The sequence below is a fragment of the Tenrec ecaudatus genome, chromosome 9 (genome assembly GCF_050624435.1).
Source record: "Tenrec ecaudatus isolate mTenEca1 chromosome 9, mTenEca1.hap1, whole genome shotgun sequence".
Lineage (NCBI taxonomy): Eukaryota > Metazoa > Chordata > Mammalia > Afrosoricida > Tenrecidae > Tenrec > Tenrec ecaudatus.
In genome coordinates, this window is record NC_134538.1 from 53015135 (window position 1) to 53034330 (window position 19196).

The following is a 19196-nucleotide window of genomic DNA, read 5'->3' on the forward strand; positions in this document are numbered from 1 at the left end:
TCTAGCTCAGAAGAAGCAACAAAGCCCACGTGGAAGAAGGACACCAGCCTGTGCGATCACTAGGTGTGGAAGGGATCAGGTATCAGGCATCATCAGAACAAAAATCATATCAGTGAATGGGGGGGGGTGCAGAGTGAAGACTCAAAGCCCATGTGTAGGCCACTGGATATCCCCTTACAGTCTTGGGGAGGACATGAGCCAGTCAGGGTGTAATGTAGCAACGATGAAACATACAACTTTCCTCTAGTTCCTAAACGCTTCCTCCCTCCCTCCCACTGTCATGATCTGAATCCTACCTTGCAAGTCTGACTAGACCAGAGGATGTACACTGGTACAGATGGGAACTGGAAACACAGAGAATCCAGGACAGATGATCCCCTCAGGACCAGTGATGTGAGTGGCGATACTTGGAGGGGTTAGGGAGGGTGGATATGAAAGGGGAAACCGATTTCAAGGATCTACATGTGACCTCCTCCCTGGGGGACATACAACAGAAAAGTGAGGGAAGGGAGACATGGGACAGAGCAAGATATGACAAAATAATAATTTATAAATTATCAAGGGTTCATGAGGGAGGGGGGAGTTGGAGGGGAAAATGAGGACCTCCCAAATATTCAAAGGGCTGCAAGAAAGGTTTCAGATTGAAATTCAAACAGTGAATAAACAGTTCCCATGTGAAACATTCAAATTCTTGGAACCAACTCTAGGATTAGAATATTGCGAAGCGTTGGCTATGCTGAGGGGAGCTGGCATTGAAGTGGGGGATGAAGAGGGCCTGCGTACACCAAAGGAAAAACTGTTGGGTCGTTCAGTAAAAGAAAGGTAGTGAGGGGAGACGCCGGGGAGTGTAAGATAAGATATAATAATTATTTATAAACTATGAAGGGACCAGGGGGAAGGGGGGAGCGGGGAGGGAGAGGGAAGGGAAAAAAAGGGAAACCGAGCTGATTCCAGGAACCCAAGTGGAAGGTGAATTATGAGAATGACGAGTGCAATGAATGTATAAGGTTGCTTTGCTCAATTGATGTACGTACGGATTGTGATAAGAGCTGTATGAGTCCCAATAAAAAAATTATTAATTAAAAAAAAAAGAAAAGTAAAGAGGACCTGAGCACACCAAATGAAAAACTGTTGGGTCATTCAGTAAAAGAAAAGTATGATACAGATTTTTATATTCTCAACAAGTATCCCTTGGCTGGCAGACCTTTCTATACCATGCCTGGCCCAAGAGACTCTAAACAGTCCAACTCTAATGATATGTTTGTGAGAGGGGAAGAAATGCTCTCAGGAGCTCAAAGAATTCACGACCCTCAGCTGCTAACAGAGAGAGCCATACATCATGGAATTGATCTAGAGAAAATTAAGGCTTACATCGACTCCTTCCGCTTTGGAGCTCCTCCTCATGCTGGTGGAAGGATTGGGTGGAATGAGTGACGATGCTGTTTTTGGGGTTGCGCAATGTCTATCAAACCTCGATGTTCCCCCATGATCCTAAACGACTCACTCCTTAGAGGAAGTCATTTATTCTTGCCAGTAATCTGCTATCTGGATCAGGCTGTACCTTAGACACTTACTATAAGCAAAAGGTTAAATGTCTTATTTAAAGCTATTAGCCAGGATCACGGTGTAAGAAGACATAACATTTTCCTTTGAAAATTTAAGTGTGTGTAAGAAGCTGTTGTACATTTATGATTTAATAAAATAATACTAAAGGAAAAAAATAAAGTGCCACAATTATCTTATTAATTCAAGATAGGTTAATTCCAAATGAAGATTTTTATACTTTCAGCATGTTCAGTAGGAAATACTTGAACATTTTAATGAAAGATTCATATGGTTATGTTGAAAAACCATATTCTAATACCACATAATGTTAACAAGTTTTTATTTTTTTATTTATCATTTTATTGGGGGCTCGTACAATTCTTATCACAATCCATACATCCATCCATTGTGTCAAGAACATATGTATATTTGTTGCCATCATCATTTTCAAAATTAACAACAGTTAAACCATGTAATTTTTTTCTTTCCTATATTAAACTGGCCACAAAATTGAGGTCTTAAATTTTCAGCATTTGAACTTACTTCAATTATGATGGTGAACTAACAGTTGGAGAAGTATCTAACATTTTTGTTAAAGAATAATTGGTTTATCATGAAAAATTAGAAAGTTTTCATATTTAGAAATTATATAAAAAATAAAAGAAATTATATAAAGCAGGTAAAGATACTGGTTGGAAAGCATTTAATATAATGTATTAGATTGTTATACTGTAAACCTGGATTTCAGTAAAATTTCAAAGCTATAAAAATAAACATGAGGACCTGATAGGGGCTTGGGTGGAGAGCAAATGTTTTGAGAATGATGAGGGCAACGAATGCACAAATGTGCTTTATACAATTGACGTATGGTTTGTGATAGGAGTTGAATGAGACCCTAATAAATTGATTTAAAAAAACTAATAAAAATGGTAATGAAATAAAAAAGAATTGTATGAGCCCCCAATAAAATGATTTAAAATAATAAGTAAAATATAAAATAAAAATTTAAAATAAAATATAAAATTAAAAAATAGAGGAAAGTTGTATATTTAATTGGTGCGATAATGCAGCCTGTATGGCTCATCTTCTCCCTGTGACCCTTCTGTAAGGGGATGTCCAGTTGCCTACAGATGGACTTTGGGTCTCCACTCTACACTCCCCCTCATTCACAATATGATTTTTTGTTCTTTGAAGCCTGATACCCGATCCTGTTGACACCTCATGATCACACAGGTTGGTGTGCTTCTGCCATGTGTGCTTTGTTGCTTCTCAGCTAGATGACTGCTTGTTTATCTTCAACCCTTTAAGACCCCAGACTCTCTTTTCATAGCTAGGCACCATCAGCTTTCTTCACATTTACTTATGCACCCATTTTGTGTTCAGTGATCGTGTTGGGTAGGTGAGCATCACAGAATGCCGGATTATTACAACAAAGTGTTCTTGCTTTGAGGGAGTACTTGAGGGAGGTGCCCCAATATCCATATGCAACCTTAATTCTTTTTTAACCCCAGCCAATCTTTAATTTAATAAGACTGTCTAAACAAAATATCCTTATCAGTCATTCATGATCAGATTTCTGGTGTATGAGATCAATTTAAATATGGTACATGTTTAAAAAAAGGTCACAAGACATTCCTATTTTATAATAAATAAGGCAGTGGCCAACTATTACTCATTAGTAGCTCTTTTGAGATAAGCTATCAAGTCTGCCCTTTCTCCCTTCTTCTTAATGCCAGCAAAGATTGTTCTTGTTCCGGGGATGTACTTCTTAGGATTCTCCAAATACTCTATCAGTGTGTCCTCTCCCCAGTGGATACCTTTGTTCTTATTGGCATCTGTGTAACTGAATCCAGGGGCTTGGCCTGTCTTCCTCCCACACACACCATGGAGGTTTGACCCAGTCTTGTGCTTGCCCCCCTTTTCCACAGTGTGGCACTGGACACACTTCTGAACAAAAACCTTCCCCTTCTCAATGTCACCCATCGTGACTTCATGCTCTCGTTGCGTGACCGTACATGTCCAGAGGCTGGATGTCCCACCCCATTAAGTCAAAACCTTAATTCTTAACATCTAGATATAAGAACATACATCTATTCCCCTCTTGTTATATATAAACATATTAACATGGGCACATGCCTATATTTAGACCTCTATAAATGTCTTTTGCCTCCTGGTTCTTTCCTCTATTTCCTTTTACTTTCTTCTTGTCCCACCATCATGTTTGGCCTTCATTCGGGTTTAGTAATTCCTTGCTGCTACATTGCCCTTGATTAAGCCCCACTTGGCATCCTACCCTTTCTCTCCATTGATTTTAGTTTACTTGTTGCTCTCTTGTCCCTGGGTTGGTTCCCCTCCATGCCCGTCCTTTCTCCCATATCCCCCCCCCGGAACTATTGGTCCCGTTTGTCTCCAAATTATTTATCCCATTTATCTAGACAGACATGCAGATACATTAATAAGTGCAAAAACCAGGTAAAGCCAAATAAAACAACAAAGGAAGAGCAAGAAATCAATAACAAAACAAAAATAAATCTACTGACAACAATGGAAAGGCCTATAAATAGTCCAAGGTCTGTTTGTTGGCCTTTACCAGTGTTTTCCAGTTGAGTCTGGTGGGGTGCCGCACTGTCTCCAGTCTATTTTTGGTATTCCCTAGGGCTTTCATCACTTTGCTCCCCTTGCTGCTCTGTTGCATTGCCCTTAGTGTTTCACCCCATTGTCATGGGGTCAGATTGTCCACAATTCCCACACTGCATCTCCAGTAGTGTCCCCCACAGCGCTATGGTTTAGCAAGGGATGTCGTGTCTCATGGTGGGGACAGCCCTATGGTCTTCTCTGTGTGTTGTCTGCTCTGAGCAGGAAAATCCTACTCAGGACTTGGTGGGCCAGGATGTCCTCTTCTCCCTCTCCATCCCTTTTTGGTTCTCCTGTCTGCTCTAATCAGACGTGCCCCTCTCCCCAAGCTGTCCTCTGAAGTGCACTCTTCTGAGAGGATGTGTGTCCACATAGCTGGGACTGGGGCTGCCCCGCAGACCTCTCTATTGGTTCCCTGGTACATGCTGGTATGTTGTATTCATGTCTTGGCGCATCAGGTTGAACTCTGGTCTCTCTCTCCCTCTCCTGTGGAGATCTAAACAATACCCTCCCCTTAGGTGGGTCAATTTCAGCACATTTTTAATTCAGTTTTTGAGGTAAAATTAGGAGCCTCAGCTGATATTGGGGTTGGCTTATACTGAAGTATATACAGTACACTGGTACATGCATTTCGACCTCTATAAATGCCCTTTGCTTCCTAGTTCCTCTATTTCCTTTTACTTTCCTCTTGTCCCACTTTTCAGCCTTCATTCGGGTTTCAGTACTTCCTCTCGGTTACAATGCCCTTGATGAAGTCCCACCAGGCCTCCTACACCTTCCTCGGCAACAATCTTGGATCACTTGTTGTTCCCTTGTCCCTGGGTTTAACACCCACTTCCTTTCCCCCGCCTCCCCCTCTCCCATGTTCTCCCAGAACCATCCATCCTGTTGTTTTCTCCTCCAGATTGTTTATCCCACTTATCTTATCTAGACAGACCTGCAGAGATATATGCACAAAAAACAGGACAGAGCAAAACAAAGCAACAAACCGGAAAAAAAAAAAAAGCCTGTAAATAGTTCATGGTCTGTGCTTTGTCCTTTAGGAATGTTTTCTGCCGAGTCTGATGGGGTGCCATGCCCTGCCCCAGTCTATTTTCGGTATTCCCTGGGGACGTCTTTGCTCTGTTCCCCTTGCAGTTCTGTTGCATACTCAAGTGTTTTGCCTGTGTGGTGGGGTCAGATCGGACACAATTCCCACACTGTGTCTCCAGTGTTGTCCCCGAAGTGCTATGGGTCAGTGAGGGATGTCATGTCTCATAGTGGGGCCGGCTCTAAGGTCCTCTCTGTGAGTTGTCTGCTCTGAGCAGGTCCTCAGGGCTTGGTGGGCCAGGATGTGTTCCACTCTCTCTCTGCTTTCATTTGCTCCTGGCCCACCCAATCTTTCAATATTGCAACTAAAGGCTTGAAATTTTTCTTCTTTCATAAGATTTATAGCAGCTTATGATATTGGTTCAGACCTTCCCTAAGCAAAGGCGGCACGAGTTACAACTACGCAGGCCCCAGTACAGTGATCTCCATCAAGGGCACATCCAGATACGCTGCAAAGGAAGCTATTCCCGCCCTGGACTGGTCAGGATGTCGCCGCCTACTTAGGTCACTTAATTCAGAAGTCTTTGAATTTTGTGTTCTGTTTGAAAATTGCCTTACCCCTCAATAAACCTCTTTGACTTTGACCCAGACTCTGTGACTTTGGTCTATGACACAGCCATTACCCTGCGATGGGAATGCAGGAAGGAAATGCTGGTTGTGAAAGAAGTTCTCTCCAACAGCTTCAGTTTGTACTAATTACACATTTCAGGTTAACAACTATCAAGAACGTTTGTGCAAAACAGAGCCAAGAGTGCCCAAGCTACATGAGCCTGCAGAATGTGCTGGAAGGGGTTGTTTTAGACGGGTATGGAGAGGAAACCTGTATTTAATTTACCTTGGAAAAATTTGTGACCTAAGGGCCGACATTTCAACTTTTTCAAAACTTGCTTACCTAAGTTAAAAAAAAATTAAAACATTTTATTTTGCTTCAGGTGAAAGTTTACATAGCAAATGTGTGTTCCAATCAGTAAATGAAGCATAATCTGTTCCACGACTTTCGTCATAACCCCAGTAATGCATCAATGCTCTTACTTTCTCTAGGCTTCCTGGTTCCATTTATCTGGTTTTCCTGTCAGTTTCCCCTGTCTTCTCATCCTTGGTTTGGGGCAAATGTCGCTCTTTTGGTCTCATATAGTTAGTTGTAGGGAGCACATTCTTCAGGATGTTCTTCATGTACTATTTGGTAGATGACCTCCTGTATGATCTTCAGTTTCAAGTTAGAAGGTTGTCAAACGCTATAGTCTTGGTTGGTGGTTTACAGGAAGGCAGTGTTTCTCAACCTTCCTAATGGCGCCTTCCTTTTAGTTTCTCAGGTTGTAGTGACCCCCAACCATAAAATTATTTTTGCTACTTAACTGTAATTTTGCTACTGTTATGAATCTGGTGACCCCTGTGAAAGGGTCGTTCAACCCACAAAGGGGTCGCGACCCATAGGTTGAGAAACACTGCAGTAAGGTATGTCCCCCCCGCTCCTTACATTAAAAAAACAAATAAACCCATTTTAACTTGGACTTTGTATTGTAATGTTGGCCAGACAGCTTGTGTCTTATTAGAAAATTTTTTATTAAAGAACAAAAATGTATGAGAAAGCTCCCCAAATCTTGCACTTTGGATCACAAAATAAAAGCAGGTAGGTACTCATGATTTGGCTGTGTATTTTAATATCATGTCTGTATTTGTACAAAGGAACCCTGGAGTCAGTGACTACACATTGGGCTGTTACCTGCAAGGTCAGCAGTTTGAAACCACCAGTCACGCCAAGAAAGGTGGGGGTGGAGGGAGTGGTGGTGGGGTAGCTATGTACTCCCATAAAGAGTTAGTTTTAGAAACTCATTGGAGCAACTCAACCTTGTCAAATTGGGTCTGTATGAGTAGGTAGAGTCGATGGCTGTGAGTTTTGTTATTGAAAAAAAAAATCAAAGCTCTTTGGGAAGGTGAATTTTAGGGTAGACAACACCTAAGCATGAATTTGGCCCTATTCAGTAGGGATGGAAGATGGGTGAAGCACTTGTTGGTCTATGAGGGCTCCCAGCCAGTAGTCTATTTAGGATCATGTGTGGCCTATTTGTTATGGGGGAATTGGGCATAGGGTTCCTAGATTACAAAATTCCAAACTGACATTCATTCTGTGACCACTTGAAATGGACTCATGAAAAACAAGAAGCATGGTAGCTTACCCTTTGCAAGATCTTAGGTAGAAAGCTAACAGGAAGAAAAAGTTGAACAGGTATTGAGAAATGGACATCACCGATTGAAAATGAAGAGGGAAAAGCAGCTTATGTGGAAGGGTGAAGATTGTTAATAAACAAGAAAGCCTCTAGGGCAATTTCTCACCTAGGAGCATGTACCTCACACACTCATCCAGGATCTATACAGGTTTATGGGCAGGCAATCCTTAGTGTATCCTCACTGATCCTAGAGTGGTGAGGGGCTTTTAAAATGAGCACACTTGTACTGAGTCTTACTTTGTGTTCACCTGTTACTGCTAATGTTTTTGGTATAACAGGCTGATGCCATGATATGACATAATTTGCCTGGCCTTTGACTGGGAGATAGTCTTTAAATCCTTGGAATTTGCTGACCTTACTCTCAGTCTCAGAAACCCATAGGGGCAGTCCTACTGTGTCCTATAGGATTGCTATGTCAGGATCAACTTGATGACAATGAGTTTTGATTTTTGGTGAGAATGTCTTTACTGTAAGCTCCTCAAAACACACCTAAGTTTATGCTGATGAAGTGGACCAGTACTTAGGATTATACTTGTGACATGACAGCATGGGTGCTGGACTTGCTAGAAAGACCATTCATGTGATTAGAAGAGTGAAAATTTGAGACATGTAGTATTAGTCTGACCTCTGGGGAGAGGAGGGACTTGAAGAATACGTTTAATCACATGGCTGATTCAATAATGCATATGTATAAAGACCCAATAAAAAAGCTAGACCCAGGAATCAAGCTTCCTTCAACATTCCACAACAATGTGTAGGGAGGATAGTACATCCTGACGACCCCAGTAGAGAACACAACAGAGGGCTCCGATCTATGCACCTGTCCCACTGTACTTCTGATGTGCATCCTTCTAACCTTAAGGGCAATATTTTGAAGCCTCTACCTATTCCTTAGGACAAAGAAGAGGTTTTTCCCTCCTACAGTTAAGTCTTAGAGACCCACAGGGACAGGCCTGCCTTGTCCAACTTAGGGTCCCTATGAGTTGAACCTAATATGATGGCAGTGAGAGCTAATAAAGCCATAATCTTAAGTATAACATTTCCCTAAGGCCTACGAGTCATTCTAAGGAATTATTAAACCTGAAGGGATATCGGGACTTCCTAAATTTGCTGGTAGCTGTATAGAAGGGTAGCTTGGGGACCTCTGAGTTTGCAGCTGAGTCTGAAGTGAGGGAAGTCCTGTGGACGAATGTGGCAGTAACTGTGAAGTCGTTGTGCAGTCATTGAAGTTGCTTTCCCAGCTTCATATTCATAGGGAGTCAATACACATCTACACTCATACATACATGATGCAACTCCTTGCAATCCATAAGACACATAGACACAAAGTACCCTAAACTCGAAACAAGCTAGTTTCTTCCAGACGTGTGCTACATACCCATTCTCCCTATAGTTTCAATGTAAGACCTACTATCGTTCCTATCATGGCACTCTGCAGAACTGGAGTCAGGGAATTCTGAATCTTTCTTTATTGTAAACTAAAGCAATTATTTCAAAGGTGTATTCAGGGCATTGAATTAAATAAATGTATATAAAGTACATAGCAGATTTTCCAAAGAAAATGTTTAGTGACTTGCCCTACGTGAATCTGTATAACAAAAATCCTGAGCTTTGGCGCTAGACAGACCTAATTCTTAGTCCTGTCACATCTCAGATGTAACTCTGGATTCATTTTTCTCATCTTTAACGAAGCTATCAACTTGTGAAGATTATCAAGAGGCGGACTATGACAGGTTTTAACAGAATGCTTGGCCCATGTGTGTAGGTCCTAGCATTCTTGGCAGCCTCTGCTTGAGAATCTTCAGGGGTGAGAAATTCACTTTCTCATCATTTCTAAAGGTTGCAGAGATTGTTTAGCGATGTCCACCTCTTTTTACAAAGAATAAATTTAATTCCATCATATATAAATGAGATCTTTCAAACAGAAAACATGATTCGAAGGTACATACAATAAAAGATCAAATCAAGCACACACCAGGAAACCAATGAAATCTGTTCACCATTTCCATTAACATTAGTGTGTGAGCCTTTTACTTTGGCAATACATGCGATTTTCAAGAAAAAGTTAAAATTGACAAGACAATAAACTATTTCGTTCTTTCTGCCATTTGGGGAAAAATACTGACATTATTCAATTTTATTATGGAACACACACATCAATCCAGGTCATGAAACATCTATGAAAAAATAGTTTGGGAACCACTGTGAGTGGCCAACCCTAATCTTAGTCATCTGTTCATAAAATGATGTCTACTATACACAAATGCAGACATTTGAAATACATTCTTTTCAATTAAGTAGCAAAAAGGTCTTATTTACAGAGAATTTAAAAAGAATTCTAAAAGAAACAGTCTTATTTTCAAAAGTACACACCAAGTTCAGCCTAGGTTATCAAACAGATAGTCTTTGGGATCTAACACTGTACACAGGCTTCCTAACTCAAACATACTGTAAGCATTTGCAGAGGTTAGCTCCTAAAGGTCTCAAACCAGAAACTGCCAGAAAGGACTCCTAGGAAAAAGCAAGAGGAAGTGAGCAGGTCTCCATTTTTTACTGGGATGAAGATTTTAGATCTTTGGTTGAATTAAGATTTCCTGAAGAATTGGGGCCAAACAACAAGCTTACTACTGGGGGTTGAGATTTTTGTTTTATGATAACTGTGTTGAATTTGCTTGCAAAGTTTGAATATTTTTAAAACTACATTAGGTTTTTATATAATTCATCAGATTAAGATTCATAAATTTTAATAAAAACTGCATCTCTGATATTGCAGTATCTGAGATTATATCCCTTACTAACTAGTCTACAGAGCCACAAGCTGAGAGTCAGGATTGTTTCTGCTCCTTACTTAAAAAGGTGGGCCCACCTCTGCTTTTTTGAGACAACTTCCTAAAGGGAATGTCCATTATGTACAGATGTCTTAGGCACACAAGGAGTCCTTGCAGCACAAACTAAGTACAGTTGATCCTTGGTACTCAAATACTTCATATTTTTTGTTTCACTAATTTCCATATATCACAAAGGCCATAGTAATCTACAATTTTCTTGAAGCACCAATTTGAATCTTGAGTACTTGAAGAAAGATAACTAAGTTAGCACTTCTGTTAACTGTTATTTTTTCCCTTATTAGTTTACATATTACTAGTAACTGGTATAGTTTTTGACTATTTCATGAAAAAAAATGCAGTCAATATTTCCATTTTCAGGCCAAAGATAGTACCAACGACATCTCTACAAATGTCATGGATTTACTTTTCAATACTTTAAGTCACACATTACTTCATTAACATGACTTACTGTTAACCATGTACTTTTCTAAAGGTGTCCTCCAAATAATTGGCCTGAGAGTTCCAGTTTTAATATTCTTAATTATGTGTTTAATCTGTCTATGTTCTTATTAAGGAAACTTCCTGGCACAGTGATTATGTGTTGGGATGCTACTCATGTCAGCAGTCAGTTGGAAACCATTAGCCACTCAGTGGGAGAAAGCTGAGCCTGTGAAAGGTTAAGTGTTTGAAACGCACAGGGCAGTTCTCCTCTGCCCTGCAGGGTTGCTCTGAGTAGGCATTGACTCAGTGGCAGTGAGAGAGATGTTCTTGTTATGCCTTTGGTGGTAAAGGCTCTGCCTGAAATGGTGACTGGGAAAACTGCTTCTCAGAAACTGTTTTAAAGTACTCTGGGCTCAAACCACTGCTAACTATTTTACATGCATAATGATCAGACTATGTGAGGTAGTCTATCATATCCATTTTAGGAGAGAAACTTGCAAAATGTTAAAGTCACTTGGCTGAGGCCACACAACTAGGGACCAGCCAGTCAGACTTGAACCCAGATGTATTGAGCTCTGGAACAACATACTAAGGATAAAAGAACTGCAAAGCCTAACTCTGCTATGTGTAACAAGTCATAAATCTCTACCTTTAAGTGGTCCAATAATGCAAACTTCACATATTCCTGTCCTAATTTTCTCTTGCTGACATACACATTTCCCCACTGAGCAGTTCAAAACAAGTTTTCAGAGGCCAGCCACCTGACATACAGTGTGACTGGATTCAGGTTCTTTCCCAAGATTACTGGTTGTTGACAGAATTTCCTTTTCATGCTTTCCATGTGGTTCTGCCACTTTCAAGACAGCAATAGAGCATTGAGTCCTCCCTCCAAATCAGTCTCCTCTTCTGCTTCTAAATGTTCACATGGCTTCTCTGGATTCTCCCAGATAATCCAGGACACTATCCCCTTTCAGTAGACTTAATTATATCCGCAAAGCCCCCCTCCCTTATTATGTAACCTAATACAAGGGGAGCAAAGGCACAGGGCCAAAACGCTGCCCATTACGTTTATCTACCCTCTACTTTGTGGACATCTACAGACCAGACCCCACAAAGCAAAATGCCCTCTCCCTGTGTGGTGTTCTGCTAGGAAGCTGGCTAATTACAGCAGTTACACTGGGTGCTATCCAAATATGAATTCACATCAGTACTTGTATAGGCAGGCAATCTGAACTCAGCCCGCAGTGCCACAGAAAGGCCTGGCATACAATTTTCATAAAAATTACATTAAGAAAATGCTACAGAGCATTTCGACTCTGTAGCACATTGGGTCGTGAGTTGTAACCTATTCAATTAGCAATAGGTTTGGTTTATTTGTACTTATTCTCATCCTTCCTTAGCGTTCGGAAGCCCAGACTCACAAAATATCACTTAGTAGCTGCAGCAATGTACGTTATCAAAAATGCCAAATATAAAATCTTAACTATTCAGAAAACTACTACACCATGCACAAAACATATTTTCAGTTACTTTTATGTAGATTTAAGAATATGCTTAAAATCTTATTCACATTATGAAGTCAATCTCTTTCAGTCCATTCTATCCACAGTCCAGCCAGCCCATTCCTCAGCTCCAATTAGTAACATTCTCAATGCAACTTAAGTTTCACTAGATCACTAAAAATGCTAATCATTTAATATGACATTATCTGATCTATAAATATTTTTTTCTTTAGTAAAAGAAAAATTGGTAATAAAATCAAGGCAAACTCATATGATCTAATTTAAGTAGATCATTAGAGGCAACACAGAAAATTGCTAACACCGTATAATCTAGATGGTGGGTATATAAACGGTTCGCTGTGTAATTATTTTCATTTTCTTGTACTACTGAAATTTTTTCTAAGATGCTGCCAAAAAATGAATCATTACAATAAATTCAAACACAGTACTAAAAGCCAGTCTCCCATTTCTCATTATAACTTCAAATCACATATGCTATTTTGTCATGATTCCCCACAGTCTCCATTCGTAATACCTAAAATAGTATTCATGCTGCTTCCTTACAGCCTGGTCTTTCTAAGTGTCCAAATACAACCCATTTTCCTGAGTCCAGTTCAAGTTCACCTTCTATTTAAAAAATCATTCCTTTCTCTGAAATATTACTATACTTATCTGTGCTATACTACTTAAAATGCGGTTCTGGAGTGATTTTGAGTAAGTTTCCGGTGTGACTGTTTGAGTCTTCCATTAGTGACACACACTAATGTATTAGAAATGAAACATGGTGACCAGAGCATGCTTTAACAAATACAGACGTAGCAAGGGGGCCTGGCTTCCCAGACGGACCATGATTGCGAAACCCGGGCTGTAAGGACACGAGGGGTAAACACTAGGAGAGAGCAAAGATCAAACAAGCACACAGTCCCAGGAGCAGCGTCCAGTAACTACACTGTCAAAGTACTGATACAACACCCTTATTTGGATGAATCCAAGCCAAAGGAAGGCTGATATTACGCCTCTTCTGCTGCTGCTGCTGAGGTTTCTAAGAATTTTTAAAAACTCAAATAATGGTGGTGGTGGTGGGTATTGACTCATCAATATATATAAACATCTTCAAAATATGTGCACGGAAACAACCAGAATGTGAAATTTTATCCTGTCTAGTATGCCAAGGAACATGAGTTCTGTATATAAATTGAGATAATCATTCCAGAAAAAAACACTAGAATATCATCAATTTACAGTCCTAAATAGAATACTGGATCTAAGCAATGATCACTAACAGCAGTTAAGACCACTTAGGGTGGGTAGCTAATAGAAAACTTCATATTTTGTTCAAATAAACACAAACAGGAACAAATAACCCCGCTCCTCTTGAGCTCACTATCGATTCATAGGAAATTTAAATGATGCCACAAGAATGAATTCAGTAAAACTTATAGTGAGGGATAATTCTACAGGACAATGCAGTTTCTTTAAAAATTTGAACTATAAGAATAACATAAAAAGGAGAAACCTTATAAACAAAAACTTATCAATCAAATGCAATATATAGATTTATCTGGGTCCCGACTCAAAGAAACTAATTGTAAAATAAATTTAGAATAAAGAAAACTTAAGTAATAACTATTCGATCCCACCCTCACCCCCTGCCCAATAAGAGTTATTAGTCATGCCATAAAAAGTGGCACACCTTTAGAGAGAATACTGGCATGTGTTCATGATGCCTGGGAGGGATTTAAACTAGCCCAGTGGGGGAGAGCAGGACTAGGGAAACCACAGAGTATTACTAGTCTATTTATTTTAGAAAATTTCCATAATAAAGTTTTTTTAATGAGAATTTGGTTTTAATAGTGTTGTATTATAAGATATTTAAAATTTTATTTTCTTTACTGAAGACTCCCAGACAGGGTTCTTTGATGGACTGGCATATGTTTGCTCAGTTAAATCTTAAAACACAGTTTAATCTTATAACTTGTTACTTAGAAGCTGACAAAAAATGATTTTTGAAGATTGTATTACTAAGTATTACTACAGTTGATAAAGAAATTAAGCCTCAATACTATTCCAGACTTGCAAGGTAAATTTCAATGAAGCAGCCCCTATCTCAGTAAGTCTCAGCAGAAAACACAGGCATCCAGTGGCAGCGCAGTAAAACACCTGCACCTCCTCACACCATAGGCTATGCTATGATGTTTTTGACAGTTTATTGCAAAAGTCAGACTACAAAATAGGTTTTGAAGTTAGCAAAAAAAAGTCAATGAAAGGGGAAATATAAACTCTCAATACACAGCAATGCATCTCTTCTGGTCAACTTTTTGCAACAGATGAAAATACAAATCTAAGCAACTACGAATGAAAATTATTTTGATTGATTTGAGCTTAAAAAATTAAGACATACATAAGCCCGGATAGTGAAGTGGCATTTTAAAATGCTAATATAGTTTTAAACCCATACTTATATATAGAATTCAAATTCCTAAAAGTCTACTAAATTTTGGAATTTTAAATCAAAGAGAGAAAACTTTGATACATTTAACTCCAATTCTAGCTATGTGTGTGGGCTCTAGAGTATGACAAACCGCGGCCTGTACCCTAGCTTTGCCATGTTCTAGGTATTAGCTTAAAGTATATCTTTTGACATACCGCTTAATCTCCCTAAGCCTCAGATTCTACATCTATGTGCCAGAGTGCTTAAAAAGTTCTTTATTCATCGTTATGAGATTAAGCCTATAAAGTACTCAACAAAGAACCTGGCACATGACAAGTGCTCAATAAATAGTTTGCAATCCCATCTCACCAACCTTGAATCATATTTTCTCACATTCTAACATCCCTGAAATTGGGATGTGTTCCATAACTGATGACATATCATGGTTTAATTGACAGAGTTTTTCTTGGTAGCATATAAAATAATGGTGTACATTATAATGAACAGCATCTGAAGACTAAATAAAATATACTACTAAATCACAATGAAGTAGTATTCCCAATTTATGTTTGAAGATTATTCTAAATATGTGATAACCAATTTAAGACTTTAAAATGTTTCAATGTCTGAGAAAAATCTTTTCAATGCATCACAAACAGAACAATTTTGAGACAAATTAATTTTGTAAAAAATGGTTTATCAATTTTTTTGTATAAAATACAGAGGAGAAACCTAGCCAATCAACACACTATTTTTGCCACATGAAAAGATACTTTTATCAAACTTTGAAATCTAAAACATACAAATGTTTCTTATATCTGTCTACAGTAATTGTCTATGCTCTTGCATTTAATTCTTAAAAATTCCACGTATCCCCATTCTGTCTTCTGTCCCAGTTACAGTACAATGACAGGGAGGAAGAGGGCTGGCTAAAACAACTCTCTATGCAGTTTTTTGCTGTCCTTTCTTTCCAATCAGGGATTTGTGGATGTGAGGGATCACACCTAGAATGAAACAAAACAAAAAACACCAGTATTATAATAAACCTTTTTAGCTGGCTATGTCTCAATACTTAATACCTTAAGCAAAAAGAGTAATTATACAAATAATGAAATGAATAAAATAAAAATTCCTTTTCACATTCTGACCCCTTCCTCCCTCCTTTTTTCCCCGCCCCTCTTGAAATAGCTATACATCACAGTTCTCAAACTTACTTGGCCTACCATCCCTTTTCAGGAAAAAACAAAGTTGTCCCCTTGAGAAAACTTTTATACTATACCTTATAATCCAAGATAAAGCGTAGGGTTATATCTGCTTGTGTAACCCCGGTGGATCACTCCAGCACCCCAGGGGGAAACAAAGATCTACACCAAGTTCATTCATTCTCCCCAGTCGCCCATGACATTTTACAACTATTTATATAGAAGTATGGACATTTTTATCTAAGTGGAACCAGATTCCATCAGATTCTCAAGAAAAGATCAAGAATCACTCACTAACTTACATCGTTTCTCACCGGCTTAAAACACACACACACACACACAATCATTTTTATTGGGGGCTATATATAATTATATATAATCATTTTTATTGGGGGCTCTTAGAACAACCCATACAACAATTGTATCAAACACATTTGTACATATGTTGCCATCATTTTTAAAGCATTTTCTTTCTACTTGAGCCCTTGGTATCAGCTCTTTTCCCTTCCCTCCCCCACCCTTGTGAATCCTTGATCAATATTACTATTGTTATTTTGTATCTTATACCATCAGTTGTCTCCCTTCACCCACATTTCTATTAGTCATCCCCCTTGGCGGGGGTGGGGGGGGCTAAATGTCCAATCTTGTGATCGGTTCCCCCTTTCTCCCACTTCCCCTTGGTACCCTTTCCCTCTCCTCATGGTATTGCTACTCCCACTACTGTTCCTGAGAGGTTTATCTGTCCTGTATTCCATTTGTTCAGAGCTCTTCTCTGTCCCAAGGTACTTACTCTGGTTTAGCAGGATTTGTAAGGTAGAACTGAGGTCATGGTAGTTGGAGGAGGAAGCATTCAAGAACTAGAGGAATGTTGTGTTTTGTCGGTGCTATACTGCACCTGGCTGAATCGTCCCTTTCTTGTGACCCTTTTGTGAAGGGATGTCCAATTGCCTACAGATGGACTTTGGTTATGCACCCTGATCCCTGTCATTCACAATGACATATTAATTTGTTTGGAATCTTTTGATAACCTGATACCTGATCCCATTGACACCTCATGATCACCCAGGCTGGTGTGGTTCTTCCATGTGGGCTTTGTAGCTTCCCTGCTAGAAGGTGTTTAACTTTATGCTTGTAAGACCCCAGATGCTATATATTTTGAGAGCTATGCACCATCCGCTTTCTTCACCATATTTTCTCATGCACCCATTTTATCTTCAGCAAGTATGTTGGGAAGGTGAATCACAGAGTGCCAGGTTATTAGAACAAAGTGTTCTTGTGTTTAGGGAGGCCTCGAGTAGAGGCCCAAAGTCCATCTGCTATCTTAATAGTTAACATATATGCACATAGACCTATATTCCTATAATGATACATTAATTTATTTACATATAGACATGTCTACATTTATAACTCTATAAATAGCTTTTGCTTCCCAGTTCTTTCTTCTATTTCCTTTTACGTTCCTCCTGTCCCACTATCATGCCCAAGTATATTGTTATGCAACTTCTTTTTTTTAACTTTTTTTTTGTTATGCAACTTCTTAAGAGCATTTCCCAAGTATTTCAAAGGTATAGAAAATATTTTAAACATCAGGCTTTATGCATCATATATGAAATGTAGACAAATAATTTGCTAAAATTAAAAATAGTATTACATGAGGGTAAGTAAAAAAGAACTGATACCAGGGTTCCAGTTCCTACATGTATGAGTTTATCCCAAGCAAAATATGTTTACATGTCTATTTAATCAGTGATTAATTGCAGACATGTTCTAATGCACTTGTCTGAATCTCATTAGGGTACCATGTACCAGGCTCCCTCCACCTCTCCACCAAATAAAAGGTCCAGTCAAAACAGCAGCTTTTGAGGGGAACTTCAAAGCAAAGAGATCAGCTCAAAAGGTTATGGTAGCTATTTCTTGATATTCCAAAGGGCAATCCTGTCAGAGGCACTTGAAGGCAATCACAAAAGATGAAGAGAACCTTTATGTAAACGCTGAGTTGCATTGGTGCAAAAAGCCAGGAGCATGGCATCAAGATTCCCCTGTTCCTCATGCTTTGAGCAGCCAGGATTGTCCTATGAGAATTTTGTTGCCTACCTTACACTATCCACCAGACAAACCCTGATCTCACCCCCATCTGCCCACTTCAGATTTTAGTTGTTCCCCAAGCTGCAAGGACATTTAAAAGGAAGATGGTTTGCGTCCCTTGAGGAGCCCAAACCATCATTTTGATGGGGTATGCACTGAAGAATGCAGAATTATTTGGGGAAGGGCTAGAGATGGAAACTCTATCAGAAATATGCAGACCTAGATTAAAGGTGTTTTTAGAAAACAGCTTTACGTTTTGATATTTTAAATAAAGGTTTGTATGCTTTTGTAGCAATACTTTTCAACATATCCTCATAAGAGCTACAAATAGAAGAAACATTTATTCATATACAACGAAATCTAGATAATATACTTTAAAAAATCATTTTATTGGGGGCTTACAGCTCTTATCACAATCCATACATACATCCATTGTGTCAAGCACATTTGTACATATGTTGCCATCATTTTCTACACATTTTCCTACTTGAGTCCTTGATATCAGCTCATTTTCCCCCTTCTCCCACCCTCCCTACCTCATGAACCCTTGACAAATATATACCCCATCCCACCCATGTCTTACACCAACCTCTGTCTCCCTTCACCCACTTTTCTGTTGTCCATCCCAGTACGAAGGGGTTATATGTAGATCCTTATGATTGGTTCCCCTTTTCTCCCCCCACCTTCCACTTCCCCTACTGGTATCTCTATTCTCATTAATGGTCCTGAGGAGTTTACCTGTTCTGGATTCCTAGCTCTTATCTGTACCTGTGTGCATGCTCTGGTCTAGTAAGATTTGTAAGGTGGAACTGAGGTCATGACAGTAGAAGGGACAAGGGGGGACGCATTAAAGAACTCTAGGAAAGAGTTGTTTCATTGGTTCTATACTGTACCCTGACTGACTTGTTTTTTTCTTGTGACCCTTTTGTAAGGGGATGTTCAACTGTCTACAGATGGGCTTTGGGTCTCCACAACCCACCACACCCCATTCATGTTGATATAATTTTTTATTCTGGGTCTTTGATGCCTGATATCTGATCCCATTGGCACCTTGTGATCACACAGGCTGGTGTGCTTCTTCCATGTGGGCTTTGTTGTTTCTAAGCTAGATGGCCGCTTGTTTATCTTCAAGTCTTTAAGATCTCAGATGCTTTATCTTTTATAGCTGGACACCATCAGCTTTCTTATGTACCCACTTTGTCTTTAGTGAT

At 39.3% G+C, this 19196-nt stretch overlaps 2 protein-coding genes across 2 annotated transcripts in view; both read right to left on the reverse strand.

Moving 5' to 3' along the window:
• Window positions 1-3133: 3133 nt before the first annotated feature.
• On the reverse strand, window positions 3134-3528 carry LOC142456355 (cytochrome c-like). The gene has a single exon (XM_075557496.1). The coding sequence runs from the start codon at window positions 3526-3528 to the stop codon at window positions 3214-3216; it is 315 nt and encodes a 104-aa protein (XP_075413611.1). The 3' UTR covers window positions 3134-3213.
• Window positions 3529-9026: 5498 nt separating this feature from the next.
• H2AZ2 (H2A.Z variant histone 2) overlaps window positions 9027-19196 on the reverse strand; it is a 36671-nt gene continuing 26501 nt past the window's right edge. Inside the window, exon 5 of the mRNA XM_075558116.1 lies at window positions 9027-15702. Within this exon, the coding sequence (XP_075414231.1) occupies window positions 15641-15702 (62 nt within the window). The 3' untranslated portion in view covers window positions 9027-15640. The remainder of the gene's footprint in view (window positions 15703-19196) is intronic.